The 17,393-nt window shown below is 41.3% G+C and overlaps 1 protein-coding gene across 5 annotated transcripts in view; it reads right to left on the reverse strand.

The window, feature by feature from the left end:
* ELOVL6 (ELOVL fatty acid elongase 6) overlaps positions 1 to 17,393 on the reverse strand; it is a 156,588-nt gene that overhangs the window by 5,092 nt on the left and 134,103 nt on the right. For all 5 annotated transcript variants that reach the window (XM_011970576.1, XM_011970577.1, XM_011970574.1 and 2 more), the window contains one exon: positions 5,699 to 5,850. In XM_011970576.1, the coding sequence (XP_011825966.1) occupies positions 5,699 to 5,850 (152 nt within the window). The remainder of the gene's footprint in view (positions 1 to 5,698; positions 5,851 to 17,393) is intronic.

Below are 17,393 nucleotides of genomic sequence, written 5' to 3' on the forward strand. Positions count from 1 at the left end.
TTGTTGAAGTCATCTTCTCTCTTGCAAGATGCCTGATTTTTATGGTGTCTATAAATGTCAGGCAGGCTAACAATGATGGATGCTGATGGTAACACTCATACTTAAGGGACAAAACTGGTGTCAGGAGACCCGGGGTCTACTTCTCAGTGTTAAACTGGGCTATTTTTGTGTGCCTGTCAGAGAGCCACCGTTTCTGTATAACTACTACTCTGTGCCTCCAATCCCTCTGTCGACAATAACGTAGACACAATCAATTCCAGCTACCTTTGTTCATAGTGTAAAGAAGGTAGATGTCTAAGAAACTGTATATGTAAAACAAATTGAGTCATTCATAATTGAATAGATGCTTTTATGAGTCTGTTAGCATTAACTAAAATATAAATCCCCATACAATTCCAAACACATTATAATAAATTTGTCATAAAGTGATATGCATTTCATCCTAATTCTTTAGTTTAACTCTATCATCACTTTTATATTAAAATCTTACTGTCTAAAGAATGATTAAGAAAAACCATATTAGAATGGGCCAGTGTGGGATGGAAAGTGGAAGGTACAATTCTGGAGTTAAGAACGGCTTTGTGTTTCTCCTGTCTGGAGGTGAGGGTATATCTCAGGTTTATCTGAGACACACTGGGTGTTTCTAGTTACTTTAGGGAGTGGAGTGGAGTGGAGGGGTAGGAGGGGAGAAAACATGTCCCAAAATTTCAATGACAAAATTAACTTAAATTTGCTTAGGAGTTTTTTCCAGAACACATATGCGGGATGGTGGGTGCAGGAATGAAACTAAGCGTCTCGCAGCAATGGCTCTGGAGCTGATCAGTAGTACCATTCAACGCTCTATCAGGGTTACTATCCCCAAGACTGCTGACCCAAACAGTGGTAGTTTCCCTCAAGCAGGGGGAACTGGTGGGGCTCCAGAAGAGCTAACCGAGTCCTCGCACGGTTTTGGATATGGCAGCTGAGATGCATCAGTCATGCCGCTCTAGCAGGTACAAATTATTTTTCCTCTGGGGAAACCACATAATGTCACATTTAATTTGTCATGAGCCAGAGTCATGCCAAGTGAAGGTAATTTCAGGCTTTCCAGAAGCTATGGAGTGACCCAGAAATGTTAACTATCAGAGGAACTGTGCATTTGAGTTGGTCAATCTTTCTTGTTCAAATGTCCTGTTGGCATAATGGGAACGATGCTGGCCAAGTACAAGCAATGGGACTTTAGACTCTTGGATGTTTCAGTCATGTCATTTTGGCTACCTCCTGGCTCATGTTCTCTTTATCATAATTTCTCTAACCTTTGGTCCAACTATTATCATGGAAGAGTCAGCTTTCAGGCAGGGCATGGTGTTCCTTATACCCAAGTGTCCCTTCTTAACTACACCTTTGCAGCTGCAGGAAAAGCAACAAGCATTTGGAAATCCCCAGGGTGTTCTTGGCCACCAAGAGACACAGAGAGGCTACTCTGTGTGTGTGGTTTGTGACACACAGCTGAGTCCCTCTTCCCAGAGCTAGCTAGAGTGCTGCTGAGTCAGAGCTTCAAAAACAATGACATGCTCAACTGAGCAAGGACCTGGGCTCACAGCAGATGTTTCCAAGTTCTAACAAAACAAAATCTCAGCAGGTTTTAATATAATCCAAATAGTAGGTGCTCAAAGATTTGGCACACAAAGCAGGTTAGTGGCTCTCTTCCTCTCACTTGTTCTAGTGGCCTGCAACCCCATAATTCACTGAAATGAGCACACGGTTTTCTGCTGAAACAGAAAGCTCTTCTTGCTATTTATTAAGAGTTTAGTGAAGGGGGAGTTAGTGTGGAATGAGAAGCATTTCAGTTGGGGAAGATGCAAAAGTTCTGGAAGTTGATGGAGTGATGGTTGCTCCACAATCTGAACAGTATGTATATTTTACTGCAATTTAAAACAGGAGTTTGAGTTTGTGGGAGCTGGGGGGATGCAGTTTCAATATTGTGCATGGAAGAACTGTTTTTTTCCTCACAAGATCTTTTCCTTTTGATGCTCATAAGAGAGTCCAGAGTCTTAGAATATTGAAAGGTAAAACTTGGGACCTAAAAATAAGAAAAGTTCTAAATAATCGAAATGGGTAAATCTCTCTTAACTCAATAGTGGAGACAAGATTTCCCAACTACACAAACTGGAAAGAAATTTAACGTCCAAAATGCATGGGAAAAAAAAGTCATCCAGGCAAACATGTTGACTATGTAAAGACCTAGGTCTGCTTGTCTTGGAGACACTTGCACTGATTTTGGACCTGTTTTGAGTCAGCAGTTAACCTCTGAATGGCCATTGTCAGAGGAGCTCCAGAGTATTTGAAGAACAATATCCCATATTTTAAAATGTAAAAAAAAAAAAAAAAAAAGTATTCAGGACATGAAAATTATCTCTATAAAGCGTTTGAAACTATATGAAGAATTTATGTTACTAATTAGCCTCATTAAAAACTACATCAAGATTAGAATATTATTTTTCCCAACACTTCAATCTCATATTTTAACTACAGAAGGATCAATTGTTGGATAATCCACAAAGGACTACTACAAGTTTTTGTGATGAATGAGTCCTTTCCAGGGAAAGGGATTATCATGCCAGCGGCACACCACTCCTGTTGACTGCAAATAGGAAACTGGACTATGGCTCCTTTGGGGCTCAAGAGGGAAAACTCTGTTCAATTACAATGTCTGCCATGAGGCTGAGGGGAGTGGACATTTGGGCCTGGATTAAATTAAGACAGGTGATATTAAGATCATCAGCATCAACACAACCAAGATAGAAGATGAAAACATGAATACCTCTGGTTGCTACACTAATAGGTCTTCTCTAGGAATCCTAAAAGTCAGGAGGACAGAGAGCATAGGTCTGATTATGTCTTTTTTTTTTTTTTTTTTTTTTTTGAGACGGAGTCTCGCTCTGTTGCCTGGGCTGGAGTGCAGTGGCCGGATCTCAGCTCACTGCAAGCTCCGCCTCCCGGGTTTACGCCATTCTCCTGCCTCAGCCTCCCAAGTAACTGGGACTACAGGCGCCCGCCACCTCGCCCGGCTAGTGTTTTGTATTTTTTAGTAGAGACGGGGTTTCACCGGGTTAGCCAGGATGGTCTCGATCTCCTGACCTCGTGATCCGCCCGTCTCGGCCTCCCGAAGTGCTGGGATTACAGGCTTGAGCCACCGCGCCCGGCCCTGATTATGTCTTTAAAGGAAATTCATCACTATAGATAGCTTGAGGTGGCATTTCAATAAATTATTCCTCCAAAAGGTAGAAAGGACTATGTTTGTTCTCAAGCACCTCAAATACAGCTGCATATAACTCAGAACACAACACAGACAAGTATTCCTTGCAGGGAAAAGGCATTTCTAGAAGAAAACACTGAGGCTGCTTCTTTGCGATCTGAGGCTTAAAGGTCAGACATATCATACCATTTCTTATTTAAAAAAAAAATCTGGGGGGGAGGTAGTAAAAGGTAGAAATTGTTGAAGTGTTCAGGGGTAGCATTCAGGGGAACTCACATGTTTCATGCATTTACTACATTTCTGTAGCTGTAGTCAGGCCTTTGTCAAAAATATAGGGGATTAATAAGGTTATTAAATAGCATAAAAGTCAGAGGGATAGATTTCTCAACTAAAATAATTCAAACTTTAATAATGTGTAAATTTATTTTAAAGAAAAAAAGCCACAGCCGGGCACAGTAGCTCATGCCTGTAATCCCAGCACTTTAGAGGCCAAGGAGGGCTGATTACCTGAGGTCAGGAGTTCAAATCCAGACTGGCCAACATGGTGAAAACCCTGTCTCTACTAAAAATACAAAAATTAGCCAGGTGCTGTGGCACACACCTGTAATCTCAGCTACTCGGGAGGCTGAGGCACGAGAATCGTTTGAACCCGGGATGCGAAGGTTGCAGTGAGCTGAGATAGCACCACTGCACTCCAGCCCAGGCAACACAGTGAGACTCTGTCTCAGTGGGGAGAAAAAAGAGTCACAAAACCCCAAGAGTAAAGAATACATGCTCACACTCTCAGATCAACCCCAGTTTGAGAACAAGTGCTCTGATTCAGAAACTCTATGAATCAAAGCAAATTAAAATATTCTCATATAATTTTAAAATTCCCCGAAATACCTCTTCAGATTTTTCAGGCATTGTCTGTAAATCCAGGGTGAAAACCACTTCTTTAGCCTATGACTTCATACCTAGTGGTACCAATACCTCCTGGGGTCTGGTTCATAAAATTTGTATCATAAAATTCCTTTTAGATAAAGTTGCCATTCTATTTCAGCCGGTGCTTAACATAAATGCATTGAATGAATGACTAAATGAATCCACACTAATGCATTTTAGCCTGAGACCATTTTCATAGGCTGCGTGTGTATAGGCGTATGTGTGTCGGGGAGGGGTGCAGGCGTGCACATGCATGCGGTAGTTATCTAGTTATTTTGGACTATCTTTGTACCTCTGCCCCTCTTAGAAAAGGCTTTCAGGAAAAATTTTCTTCTGTTGTTCTTCCCTTGTTTTTGACCTGGGATGACAGTAGCTCAAACCAACTGTCATCTACTTGTAAACAGCAGGTTTCTGGCTTCCAGTGGAAGGCGGCTGGGTTGCTGGCCTGCACACATCAGACTCTTCCCATTCTATCTGAATAGACACGGGGCATGAACAAAGAGCACCTTACAGAGACTGCTCATAGCTTATATTGCAGGTGGTTTGTAAGGAAAGTATAACCTCGATCGCCCTCTTTAGGAGAAAGAGGTGAGGGGACAATACATATTAGGTTGGTGCAAAAGTAATTGCAGTTTTGCCATTGAAAACCATGGCAAAAATCGCAATTGATATCTTTTGAACTAAATATGTATAATTCTTAATTGCAGGTAAAAAAAAAACCCAGAACCCCAGATGGTGACCAGGTTTGCCTTACCAGTTTGTACCTGTACAATCTGTACCAGTTTGCTAGTATTACTCATGGATGTACTCAGAGCTTGTTGTCACCACTAGATCTCTTTCTGTGTAAATAAAGACATTTTCCTGGAAAACTGTGCCCACATCAGCTCCTTGACTTTACTATTTCTGCTAACCTGTGCCACACTTACATTCAAGACCATTAAAGAGTTGAGGGAAAAATTATAGAAATCTACAAATACAGCCTGTATTTTCTATTAATTTCTAGAAGGTAAATTACATTCCCCTTCCCTAAGGCCAGTCTTGATGATTAAAATCAAACACCACCAGAGACCAACCCTTAGCATTTGTTAATGAGAACATGAGGGTTCCCAGATGAAAAGCTTAATTCCTAATCTGAATCCTAACTCTACAGATGAAAGTACGCTCAGATACGGGACTTGGAAATAGCTGTGTTGCTCTTTTTTCCCCCATATTTTAATATTAGCTCAGCTCAGTGGGCCTTTTAAAGGGGGCTGTGTACATTGTATAAGTCCCTGGCAGTATATTTTTAGTAGAGCTAAAAAATCAGCATGTTCAGTATAAACTATCTGCTGTTAATATGCACAATGTAAAATTATTTAAAAGGAAAGAGGGAGTGAACAATAGAAAGTAGAAGTCAGTCAAGAACTCAAATTCATTCACTGTAACTTTCCTGAAACCAACAAAATAGGACCTTCAAATTGTTCCTTTGGTCACTAAATAAACATTGTGGATATGTTGCTACAAAGAGAGGGAGAGGAAATGGAAGAAGGTACTCACCTAGTTCGGGTGCTTTGCTTAGCACAAATGCATAAGCCCAGAATTTGCTGACAGGTCCATTGTAAAAACCCTGGTCACAAACTGACTGCTTCAGGCCTTTGGTCATCAAAATGTACACCATATAAGCACCAGTTCGAAGAGCACCGAATATACTTCATGATGAAAAGAGAAAAGAAACAGCATTTAGGAAAATAGTTTCACTTCTCACATTAACCATATTTAGAAGACTGGTTTGCCACTGGCGGAAAATAGGCATAAGAATCATAATATTTGTATTTCCTTGAAAGCATCTTAAAATGAGCGAATACAATGACTCCAGCACTTTATTCTGAAACCATACATGATACCACTTTCTCTTCATCAATGTTCCAAAAAGAGGTCATGAGAAAGGGTAATAGATTCAGGGCAGGATCTCATGAAGAACACTGGTGACCTTTGAGTTTCAGCTTGGAAACTATTCCTCGGAGAGCAGATGGGTGTGGCTGCAAACTCTTTGAATTACCTCACTTTTGCCCTATGCCCGGTTATTCTCCAAGTTCCACTTGGCTCTATTTCCTGAAAACCTGTTTCTCTTTAAGCAAACTTTTCCTCTACCTCTGGACTTGCCTTACCAGTCCAGGCTTTTCGGACTCTCCTTGGATTTCTCCAGCAGTCTCCAAATTGCTTTCTACTCTCTGATCCATCTTTCTCAGAGATGTCAGAATGAGACTCCTTCAAAGCTTAGCTCTGTCACCTCCTCCAGGAAGCCCATTCAGGCAGAGACAAGTGCTCACCCCCTGAGCTCCCTAGCACCATGTGCTAATACCGCCCCAACACTGCTCTTCAATGCTCTGTGATGTGTTTACCTCCACATAGGCACAGGTGCTCAATACAGATTGTCGAAAAAGTGAAGAAAAAATAAATTTTTTAAATCAAAGAACTGGTAAGGAAACAGGAAATTCTGGAACACATTAGGCTCAAGAAACACAACCTGCTGTGGGAAAGTACTTGACAATGGGAACAAGCAGCTGCTGTTACGAAGTGAACCCTGTAAGTGTACATCCCAAAGTGTGTGAACCACGCCCGGGCTGAAAGGAGAGCTGGATGACTATGTGGGGAAGACGGACCTGCTTAGCCTTTTCTGCCCCAAAGGGCAGCATCTTACTCTAGAAGTCAGTCGAGAGATCAATGAATGAACGAACAACTGTTGAATTGGGAAGTGGAGACTTCTTTTCTCCTCAGAGGCACTGTTTTTTATTTAAAATATCTTATTTAGAGTTGCTCTAGAATAAATCATTCCACTAGGCTAACCTGTCCAGAAAGCATGCATCTGCCAACTAGAACTAAAGGTCAACTTTGTACAGAATCAAAATAATGAAGTTTAATTCCTGGCAATTGCCTATTAAGTTGGGTCTTTGTAAGTAGCTTCTCTAAAGGTATGAAGACTCCATCAAACGGTGTTACTCTTTCCAGTGTATGAAATTGTCCTGCAGAGGATTACTGTCATTTTACAGATACAGATCTTGTTCAATCCTTTAGTGGTTTTTCTCTGCACTTAGAATAAAAACCTCAACTCCTTTATCAGAACCGACAAGGCCTCTCTGCACCGCCTCTCTCTCCCCATTCTCCACTCTCACCTCCTGCCATTCTCTTCTTGCTTGCTATGAGCCAATCACTCCAGCACTTTCAGGCACTTTCAGTTTTCTGCCTCAGCACCTTTGCATTTCTCCCCTCTTCATAACAAAACTGGCTTCGTTTTACTTTCTTATCTCAAGGAAATATCTCCTCCCAGTGGAATGACCTCAGTCTTTATAGTCCATTATCTGTCCTAATTTGGGGATGAAGGGTTGATTCCATTAGTAGCATCAAGTAATGGATATTTTTCTGCCTTATCTGAATTTTTTTTTGTGTACTCTCTTTCCCTCACCAGATGATGGCTACTTTTTTTTTTTTTTTTTTTTTTTTACAGAATCTTGCTCTGTTGCCCAGGCTGGAAGGCAGTGGCATGATCTCGGCTCACTGCAACCTCCGCCTCCCGGGTTCAAGTGACTCTCCTGCCTCAGCCTCCCAAGTAGCTGGGACTACAGGTGTGCACCACCATACCCAGCTAATTTTTTGTGTTTTTAGTAGAGATGGGGTTTCACTATGTCGGCCAGGCTGGTCTCAAACTCCTAACCTCGTGATCCACCCACCTCAGCCTCCCATAGTGCTGGGATATAGCCCCAAACCCTTCCTGTTACTCTACTTGCTGTTAGACTATGTGATGCACACATGATCAGAGTAGATCCAAAGAATGTACCTTTGAAATAGTTACTATCCTTTCATCCTTTTGGGTCTCAAAAAATCATTGTAATTTATTCTCCATTTCTAAGGTATTCACACAAGTTCATTCTTTCAATGGTCAAATATTTACTGGCATGATTTCAGATGATGGAGTGAAAAAAAATCATGAAGCTAACTCTGGCTAGTGGGTGGAAGACTTCAGAGGAAGTGGTATTTGAATTAAGGGCAAATCGGTATTCACAAGTTTGAGGGCTAGGGTATGGGGAGGTCACTTCAGAGCGCTGTAGAACTGAAGGTTTTGATATCATGGTGACCTACAATATTGCTGACAGCAAGTGTATAGCACATATTATTGTCCCATATCTGGACATGTGCCTCATTCCCTAAGCTCTGAACAATAAGGCTGACTCAGAACAGAGGACAGTAGCACTTTTCAGGGAAACCGTCAGTGCCAGCCATTGGGCCCATGTGTCTGTGGGCAAAGGCGCATTGTTGGGATGTGACAGTGCTACTGCTGGGGAGTGCTGTGGGGGCTGCCTGGCCAATGGGATAATTGTTATTTGTGGGGAGCCACTAGCTCCGCCCCTGGCACATTTCAGCCTCTGCACACTTTGGAACCAGGTGGTTTTTATCACAACAGTGTCACACTGTGACGCTTTACCAAAATACACTTTAAGGTGAAGAGACTTTCCCTCCTCCCTAAGTTACATTAGCTTGAGAGGCAGTGTGATGCAGCAGGCAAATATGCTGCTCTATTCTGCTACCCCCAGTCCTTACTTAGGCCCACAGCAGACGTTGCTAATCAATCTCAGCACTCTTTCTGGCCATCCCTGAACAACACATTGACGTGATCGGCAACTCTATGCCACTGTCAATAGATCAGAGTTGCAAATTGAACCCTTTGTACAATAGGCTCCAATCACAGCCCAAACACTTACTACTAACAGTTTTATAATTAGCCAAGTTACTGAAGAATCTTTTCCTCTGAAATGAGAGTAATATCTAACATGCAAATTCATCTTATGAATTTTGTAAAGCAATATAAGTAAGGTATTTAGTTAGCATCAAGCCTCTGATGTATAGGTGCTCAACGAAACAGTTTTCATTATACTACTCTTCTTACTCTATTATTATTTGTATTATTATTATTGCTAATTTACTTTGGCTAACCCTCAATGTTGAAAATCACCTTCCTCTCTGATCTTATTTTGTCAGGTAGAGAGATTAAGGTTAATTAACCCTAATTCAAAGTTAAGGAAACTGATTTACAGCTAATTCAATTTGCCACATTGATTGTTCATATTATTCCTATTGCTATGAGAATTTTTATTTATATACATTTTTTTCTTGGACAAGTGAGTCTCTAGGAGCCAAGGATGGCTGTCATTCTCAAAGCACTTCTCAGGTTTCCAGAGGCCTGCTCCTGGTGTGGCGACCCCAAGGAGGGGCATCTCCTGCAGTGGGGTTGCTCTTTTGGAGCAGTAGAAGCTGGCCAGAGTGCGGGGTCAAGGAGGGACAGCCTAGGCAGTCCACACCTGGTGGGCTCAGTCTTCCAGTTCCTGATCCTGACTCTCATCTCCACAAAAGGTAATCATGCACCAACTTTCCACAAGTGACAACTAGTGAGTTTACAACAGGATGTGAAATGAGCACTTTCCATAGAAAGGCTCGAAGGAGAAGCTGTTGGTATAGAAAAGCTTCTGTTTCAAGTGAAATTATCTTTCCTTCACATGATAAAGATTATTCTAAATCTAGAGCCTCAAACAGGCTGCGGGTCTGGACCACTGTGTTGAATGAAGGCAGATGATTACTACGTCACATGCCTTTTCCCAGCTCTATGGTCATACTTTAAAAAAAAAGAAAAAAAAAAAGAAGAAATATCCATACAGGCTGGGAGCGGTGGCTCATGCCTGTAATCCCAGCACTTTGGGAGGCTGAGGCGGGTGGAGCACCTGAGGTCAGGAGTTTGAGACCAGCCTGGCCAACATGGTGAAACCCCGTCTCTACTAAAAATACAAAAATTAGCCAGGCACGGTGGCACACACCTGTAATTCCAGCTACTCGGGAGGCTGAGGCAGGAGAATTGCTTGAACCTGGGGAATGGAGGTTGCAGTGAGCTGAGATTGTGCCATTGCACTCCATCCTGGGCAACAAGAGTGAAACTCTGTCTCAAAAAAAAAAAAGAAAAGAAAAGAAAGAAAAGAAATATACCATACATATCATTTTTGTCAAAGCCAAATGAATCAGTGGAATAGCAGAGAGCTCTGTGGAGGGAGCAGTATACATTTCTGCTCCCTCTGCAACATCAGACACAATGCAGCAAGGAGATGAGGAGGTGGGGATCACCATCCTGATTAGCTAAGGTGCTTTCTTCTCAAACTCCTGCACTGGGTTCCTAATCCACAAGGAGCCTGTTTCCTGATCACTAGCTATTTGCCATGGGATGTCAGGAGGGGCCAAGAATATCCATTATACAATTAACTGTAATACTTTGTGGGTGGGGGAGGGTACCTTCTATTTTATACTGTGTACATTTCTGCACTATTTGACCATTTTTAATTTTTTTTTAAGCAATAAGATCTTGTTCTATTGCACAGGTTGGCGTGAAGTGGCTCAATCACAGCTCACTACAGCCTTGAACTCCTGACCTCAAGTGATCCTCCTGCCTCAGCTTCCCAAGTAGCTAGGATTATAGGCATGAGCCACTGTCCCCGTCTATTTAACTATTTTAAAACAAGCACATATTAGATTTTTTTTTTTAATGAAAATAGGGTCTCATCATCTTGCTCAGGCTGGTCTTGAACTCCTGGACTCAAGCAACCCTCCTGCCACAGCCTCCCAAAGTGCTGGGATTATAGACGTGAGCTACTGCACCTGGCCCAGATTGATAATGTTTAAAAATCTACTTTAAATATTAGGTGCCTGGCCACAATCGATGCAATCACAATGCTACCAGCTTGTGAGGCTTTCCTAGTGAATTTCTAGCGTGATGTTGACATATAACACTAATCTCTAATCAGCCCTTGGATGACAAACTGGCATTAGGACTGGTGGAGAAAAGACTGTTTCATGTATTAAATCAACACATATTTAACACCCACCAAGTGTCAGATATTACAGTACTCATGAGGGAGGTTGGGGAGGGGGAGTTTCCACAGCCTATTGCAGGAGACAACAAACATGAAAATAAACAAATATATATGTGTAACAAAAACAATAGAAATAATTAGTGGCACTAAAGAGCTGAAGAGTATGTATGTGTATAAGGTTGGGAGTTTCCTTTGGATATTTACATAAACAGATGTTGGAATTTTTAGAATAAAAGTTTAGAAAGCAAGTTCTTGTTTTCAGGGTTTTTTTTTTTTTTTTTTTTTTTGTCTTTTATAGGTGTTATGTATTGCGGTCCTTTTTAAAGATGTGTAAGATATGCCCAATCTTCTTTAAAACCAGGCTTTGGGCTGGGCTGGGCACAATGGCTCACAGCTGTAAATCTAGCACTTTGGAAGGCTGAGGTGGTGGCTCGCTTGAGCCCAAGAGTTTGAAGCCAGCCTGGGCGATATCGTAAAACCTCATTTCTATGAATGCAAAAATTAGCTGGGCAAAGTGGTGCACACCTGTAGTCCCAGCTATTTGGGAGGCTGAGGTGAAAGGATCACTTGAGTCCAGAATGTCGAGCCTGCAATAAGCCATAATTGTGCCACTGCACTCCAGCCTGGGTGACAGAGTGAGACCCTTTCTCAAAACAACAACAGCAACAACAACAAAACTTCCTAAGGCTTTGATCATGACGTCTGACCATTTACCTACTTGCAAAAAGACTGAATAACTCCATATTTTAACCTTCCACTTTTATTTCCATCTGGAAGTCAAAATGGTATAGCTCAGTAATGTTAAGAATTCCAGAATTCTGCCCTGGGGAAAAAAAAGAGCCTTGGGTATAAATCATCAACACTTTAAATTATTTTCACATGAACATCAATAGTTGATTTAAAAAAAAAAAAAACAATTTTACATTGTTCCCTTATTGATCTTCATCTTAAATTAAGATTTTTTTGGAATCAAACCATAGTTTCTCAAGGATCTTTTATTGTGAAATGCCAACCGCCAACCAATCTCCACCCTACTAACTCAATAACCAAAGGTACAATTACTTTCTAGTATTAGGCAATGAAAATGTTTTATCATATTTCTATCCTACTATCAAAGGGGGGTGGGAGTGGGAAACGAGTTGTCAAAACACAGCAACAGGTGATCCAACAGTAGCAACTCTTTATTAACATAGGAGAGGTCACTGATTTTCTCGATAACAAAATCTGAACTGCTGTTGGTCTTAGACTCTGACAGTTTCCAGAGTAGGAAGAATATCCAGTGATGCCAAAACAGGTTAAAACAAATTAATCTCAAATCTACTGTAATGCTTCTAGATTTGGGGGATGACATAGGATTACAGTGCCTGTGATACAGAATTATGGCATCTGCATGTCAATATCATGTCTCTACAAACAACATGTACCCAAACTCTAAACCCTTTCTACACTTGAGAACAGGCATCTTTATTTTATTTTACTTTAAGTTCTGGGATACATGTGCAGAACGTGCAGGTTTGTTACATAGGTATACATGTGCCATAGTGGTTTGCTGCACCCATCAACCCATCATCTAGGTTTTAAGCCCTGTACGCATTAGGTATTTGTCCTAATGCTCTCCCTCCCCTTACCCGCCTCCCCCTGACAGGCCCCAGTGTATGATGTTCCCCTCCCTGTGTCCATGTGTTCTCATTGAGAAGAGGCATCTTTAATAGACAATGTCTACTTTAATTTGGTCTAGTGGTTATATTACTGAAAACGTATCTTTCAGTAATATAAAAAGCCAAAGTGTAGATTTTATTTTTCTGTCTAATAAATGTGTAAGGAGTTAAATGGGGGGATAGGTTGTAATATTCTGATAATTTTCTTCCTCGGCTACTTAACAATTCAGTGTATAGCTTCACTTTATCCTTGATTACTCTGTGATCATTTCTAGGTTTGAGTCATTTATCTTGCTTGAAATCTTACATACCTCCGTTAGAAAATCTGAAAATCTCCCCAACACCTTGTGGATCAAGAAACATGAGGCAAAAATTACACATCACATTATCATAATAAAAAAATACACATATTTTGACCTAGCAATTCCACTGTTGGAACATGCGTTAGTCCGTTCTCACACTGCTATAAGAAACTGCCTGAGACTGGGTAATTTATAAAGGAAAGAGTTTTAATTGACTCACAGTTCCACAGGGCTGGGGAGGCCTCAGGAATCTTACAATCATGATGGAAGAAGAAGCAAACATGTCCTTCTTCACATGGTAGCAGAAAGGAGAAGTGCCAAGAAATGTCCTCTGACATGAAAATCGGTAAATAAATTACAATGAACACAATACAGCCATGAAATGTACCAGCGATCTTTGCATCAGGTGCTGACATGAAAGAACACCAAGATGCTCGATTAAGTGAAAAACATAAAGAGCAGGAGAGTACCTATCGTATGATCCAATTTGTGTATATATTTTTTAAAGGTTATGCATCTATATGATTATTACTGTGTTAGAATTTCATTTTATTAATCAACGTATCACTTTCTTTCAGAAGCTCTTAGAAAACTAACTTTAAATCTTTATTTCTAATATTTATGTCTTTCACATATTTTAAGTTGATATCTGGAGTAAAATAATCCTTGGGTTTTTTTAATTTTAAAAAATGATACCTTAAAAGTCTGAATGTTACTTAGACATAAATGCCTTTCACAGAGATCTCCTCTGAGATCTGACATACTAGGTAGAGCTTTTAATCTAGTGGGGAAGCAGACAGTCAACAATATGAAAAAAGGACAATAATAAATAAATTAAAACTAAAATACATGATAAGAGAGAAAAGTACTACATATAAAAGCTGAACTTAATTTAGAGTAGGATAAGGAAGACAGAGGACAGAGATAAGGCCTTTTGGGAGAAATAACATTTAGGCCTTGAGGCATGAAGTAACTTCCATAGCTTTCTATATCTAAAATGGTATCTAAAAATGACTGATAAATTGTATCATATGATGATAATCTTAAACTCCCAGACTCAGAAAACGCTACATGTTACAGTGCAAAGCCTGTCTGTGCTGAAGACTTCATGGAAGAAGCAGTAAGTGAGGAAAGTCTTGGAGCACAGAGAAGCTATCTTCGTGGATAATATGATCCCCTGATAAACCTAAGAGCAGAGTGCACTCTATGGCTGCTGTCTCCACTCACCACCAATCCCCTGGTGGTCAGAAAACTTCAATCGCAAACAGATGTTCTGATTAAATGTTTGATAGGATCAGTTGGCTTCGATTCACTTTCAGAGAAGTACCCGTTTATTCCCTTAACTTGTAAACCTAAGCTTTTTAAACATAAAAAAGAAAGCTTAAAGGGTCTGAACATTTCTTAGATAATAACTCCCTTGCTTTTCAGAGGTCTGACATGTTGGATACTGCTCAGCACTGTCCCTGCATCTGGAGTGTGCAACTGGAAAGGAGCACGCTTGCTCCAGTTACCTGGCACAGCAGAGAAACGTGGGGGCCAAGTTTTAGAAACTAACCTGATAAAAACCGCCTGGCAGAGTGAGGAGTGAGGAGGGGTGGAGAGATTATAAATAATGGGCTGGGCTCCGTGGCTCACGCCTGTAATCCCAACACTTTGGAAGGCCCAGGCAGCCTGAGCTCAGGCATTTGAGACCAGCTTGGCTAACATGGCAAAACCTGTCTCTACTAAAAACACAAAAATTAGCTGGGCGTGGTGGCAGTGCCTGTAGTCCCAGCTACTCAGGAGGATGAAGCTGGAACCGGGGAGGCAGAGGTTGCAGAGAGCCAAGATTGCGCCACTGCACTACAGCCTGGGCAACAGAGCAAGACTCTGTCTCCAAATAATAATAATAATAATAATAATAATAATAATAATAATGGGGGCAATTGGTACCATAATGGATATCAGTTAGCATTTCCCAAAAGAAAGAGAACACCTGGCTATAGAATTTATAACATTTTGAGATTCTGATGAAGATATCACACTATTTTGTAAAACAAACAGGATTTTATGTTACTTGAGCTACTATTATTATTATTTTTCTTGGGGTGGATACAAAGACTTCATCTCCTTGGCACTACTAATAGCCTTTGCCCTGTCAAGGCCAGAAAGAAAAGCAGTCACTGCTTGCTGCAGCCCAGCTCCCAGACTAAACGATGCAAGTTTCAATGCTGGCTGACAAGTACTTGGCTCTGTGCAAGCATTGCACTGGATGCTGCCATGGCATTTCACATTTACAAAACTTGATTGAGCCCCTAGATTATGGAATTTGATTCTCAGTACACCTCATGGAGCACCATTATCCCTGTTTTATAGACAAAGAAACAGGCACAGAGAGGGCAGAGGACTGGCCCAAGGTCTCACAGTTACTAAGTAGCAGAATCTTCTGTCTACAGCTCAGTGCTTGCCTTTTACCTGATAGCTGATCCTGAAAACTCACCAGGCTTTCATTTAGCATAGTGGTTCTCTGCCTGGCTGAAAATGACAATCAGCTGGAAGCACTAAGGCAATTCTAACACCTAGGAGTCATCTCAAAACAACTGGCTCAGAATCTTGGACTTGGCACCCGCTGTGGGTCCTAGCTTGCCGGCTCTGGATTAGGGACACCTTGGAGACCCCACCCTGTAAGATGCCTTCTGGCCTGTCCTCCCTCTACAACCCCACTCCATGAGCCTGGGGATGACGCTGCTCAGGCAGCTGACAAAGAATGGTGCCTATCTGTGCATCCCTGGTGTCCTAGATGAGAACCTTTCTCCTGGAATTTTAAATCTGAAGAGGTGTACTAAATTCTGCAAAATTAATTACTGGTGTGCTTTCTTCCCTTGCCTTTTCTTCTTCACTCAACTGTGGAAGAGATGCCATAATGCATTCCTGTGGAGGCTTGGGCATGCCAAATGAATACTGACTTCAACTACAAAAGAAAAAAAAACAGTGTGCTAGTTTCTGGACTTTTCTAATAGAAACAAAGAACAAAGTTCTACCAATAGTGACCTCAATTAAGCAGAGCAGAAAATTAAAATGATGCTTATATGAGCCAAAAAAACCTAGAATAAATGTATTCACAGTAAAGATTAATGTTGAAGCCAAAAACTCACCAGGATCACAAAAGTGGTTAGTCATCTTGTTTTTACAGAAAACTTTGTTCCTTTGAGAAAACTATTAATCTCTTTCAGGGTATTATCAAATTATTAGGATAGTGACAATTCCAGTGCCATGATAATAGCAGTGCTCCATTAACTCCATCTCACAGTCCTAGCTAGGTTTCACAGCCTCATGAGGAAACCAAACTTTTTTCCTGGGGGAAAAAATGTCATGTTGAACTGTAATCCCCAGTGTTGGAGGAGGGGCCTGCTGGGAGGTGATTAGAGGGGTGGACTTCCCCCTTGCTGTTCTCGTGATAGTGAGTGAGTCCTCACGAGATCTGGTTGTTTAAAGTGTGTAGCACCTCGCCCTTGGCTCTCTTCCTACTTCTCTGGCCAGGAAAGACATGTCTGCTTCCCCAGTCGCCTCCGCCATGATTGTAAGTTTCCTGAAGCCTCCCCAGCCATGCTTCCTGTACAGCCTGCGAAACTGTGAGTCAATTAAACCTCTTTTCTTTATAAATTAATCAGTCTCCGGTAGCTCTTTATAGCAATGTAGGAAGGGACTAATAAAGATAATTAACGTAAATTTTGGTGGGAGAGCACTTGAACCATGATATATAACATTATCTGTACAGAATCTTCCCCCCAACCCAACTAACTGAAAACCAGGGAGGGAAAAAAGTCATTTTGACCCTCAGTATTCCCACATCCTTAAAATGAGGGGACTGGAAATGATTCCAGCTCTAAACTGTGAACTCACGTTATGGCTGCAAGGAAGGGAGGTAGCAGTCATAAGCTCCAGCTCTTCCATATGCCCAGTTCCTTCATTTGGGTTCATTAATCTAAAGGTCCATTCAATCTTTACAATCTTTTAAAGCAGCACATTGTTCTTTTTTCCCAAGATGTTCGTAGTTGTCCACAGTAACTGAATTATTATTAGCACAAAGCACACCAAAGAAGGTAAATGTAATTAAGTCATTTCACACATACTTGTAAGCACTCAGGTGATAGGCCCTGTGCTATACCTTACTCCTCACTGAAAAGAGCTTAGTTTTTTTCTTTCCATGTTTAGTTATTTTTATTGGAGCAAGTATGTGTATGCTCTGGAACTCAGGTCATTTGCAAGCATAAACCGTGAAGTGTCTGGTCACGATATGCCACTCCAGTGAAGGCAAATCACCTTTTCAGGCAAGGGGACAAAGCTCCGCTTTCAGAACCGGCAGGGTGGATTCTTCCCGCAGCTGGCTCCCCATCTCCCGCCC

Source organism: Mandrillus leucophaeus, unplaced genomic scaffold, assembly GCF_000951045.1.
Source record: "Mandrillus leucophaeus isolate KB7577 unplaced genomic scaffold, Mleu.le_1.0 Scaffold956, whole genome shotgun sequence".
NCBI classification, from domain to species: Eukaryota; Metazoa; Chordata; class Mammalia; order Primates; family Cercopithecidae; genus Mandrillus; species Mandrillus leucophaeus.